At 62.2% G+C, this 1,140-nt stretch overlaps 1 protein-coding gene across 1 annotated transcript in view; it reads left to right on the plus strand.

Moving 5' to 3' along the window:
* Positions 1 to 206: 206 nt before the first annotated feature.
* The window catches only part of LOC101660389 (pleckstrin homology-like domain family B member 1), a 5,328-nt gene continuing 4,394 nt past the window's right edge, over positions 207 to 1,140 (plus strand). Inside the window, exon 1 of the mRNA XM_013006599.2 lies at positions 207 to 437. Coding sequence (XP_012862053.2) covers positions 207 to 437 — 231 coding nt within the window. The remainder of the gene's footprint in view (positions 438 to 1,140) is intronic.

The following is a 1,140-nucleotide window of genomic DNA, read 5'->3' on the forward strand; positions in this document are numbered from 1 at the left end:
CCAGGGGCCATCAAGCCCCGCCCCAACTCAATACCTCCCCGTGGACACGCCCCCGAACGCTCCGTTCCCATCCTTTGAACCGTAGGCCCCGCCTCCTGAAGCACTCCGCCGACGGCTCTCCGGAGGCCTAGGCCACGCCCCCAAGCTGTCTGGTCCCGCCCCCGGGGCTGCGAGCCCCGCCCACATCGTAAGAGTACGTAGCGGCCATGGGGACGCCGAGCCGCTCGGACCAGGGGTCTCTGCCGCCACCCGCCGCCGAGAGCGACGCTGAGGCCCAGCACCTAGAGGCCACCTCGCCGCGGGGGTCCTCCGGGGAGCCTCGGGAGCCAAAGCCCCCCCGGGTGCAGCCGGAGCTCCCGAGCGGCCAAGGAGCAGAGCGGCAAGCGGAGGAAGAGGAAGAAGTGGAGGGCAGCAGCACCGAGAGCAGCCGCGATGCGGTATGGGGACCTGCGGGAGAGTGGCGGGGCGACCCCGAGAGACAGTCTCACAGAGACAGGCTCGGAGAGACCAGCTGGACGGAGCCTCCGAGATGTGACCCAGAGGAGTGAGAGGCAGAGACGCCGAGAGGCAGAGATAAAGAGACACCCGGTCGCAGAGACCCGGGGCCAGAGAGCCCCGCAGAGGTAGAGATGGCCGAGAGACCAGACTCAGAGACTGTGCGAGACCCAGAGAGACAGAGACCTGCAGAGCCCAACGATGAGAGACGTGGGAGGCCGCTAAGAGACAGAGACCCAGAGAGACAGAGAACAGACAAGACCCAAACCAGACACACACTGAGCGAGACAGACCCCCACCAGCGAGATGTGGAGACACAGACACAGAGACATCTAGACTACAAGACCCAAAAGGGTGAGCCAGAGACTTGGAGAGATGGAGGCAGAGACACCCAGAAACCCAGACACGACGTGAGACCCAGAGATTCGGAGCCAGAGCGAGTCAAAGACTACCAGTTAGAATACCAACTAGCGAATAGTCGTCTAGTTAGAACACTAATTAGCTAACTAGCTTGGAAAGACAGATGTAGAGACACAGAGAGAATTTGAGACAGACAGACAGACACCCTGGGACTCTCTGGGAGTGAGAGATGTCCAGAGACTGGGACCAGGATGGAAAGAAACTTCGCCCACCCTCTACCCCCCC

The sequence above is a fragment of the Echinops telfairi genome, unplaced genomic scaffold (assembly GCF_000313985.2).
Source record: "Echinops telfairi isolate 266 unplaced genomic scaffold, ASM31398v2 ScPeMD7_655;HRSCAF=1070, whole genome shotgun sequence".
Classification (NCBI taxonomy): domain Eukaryota; kingdom Metazoa; phylum Chordata; class Mammalia; order Afrosoricida; family Tenrecidae; genus Echinops; species Echinops telfairi.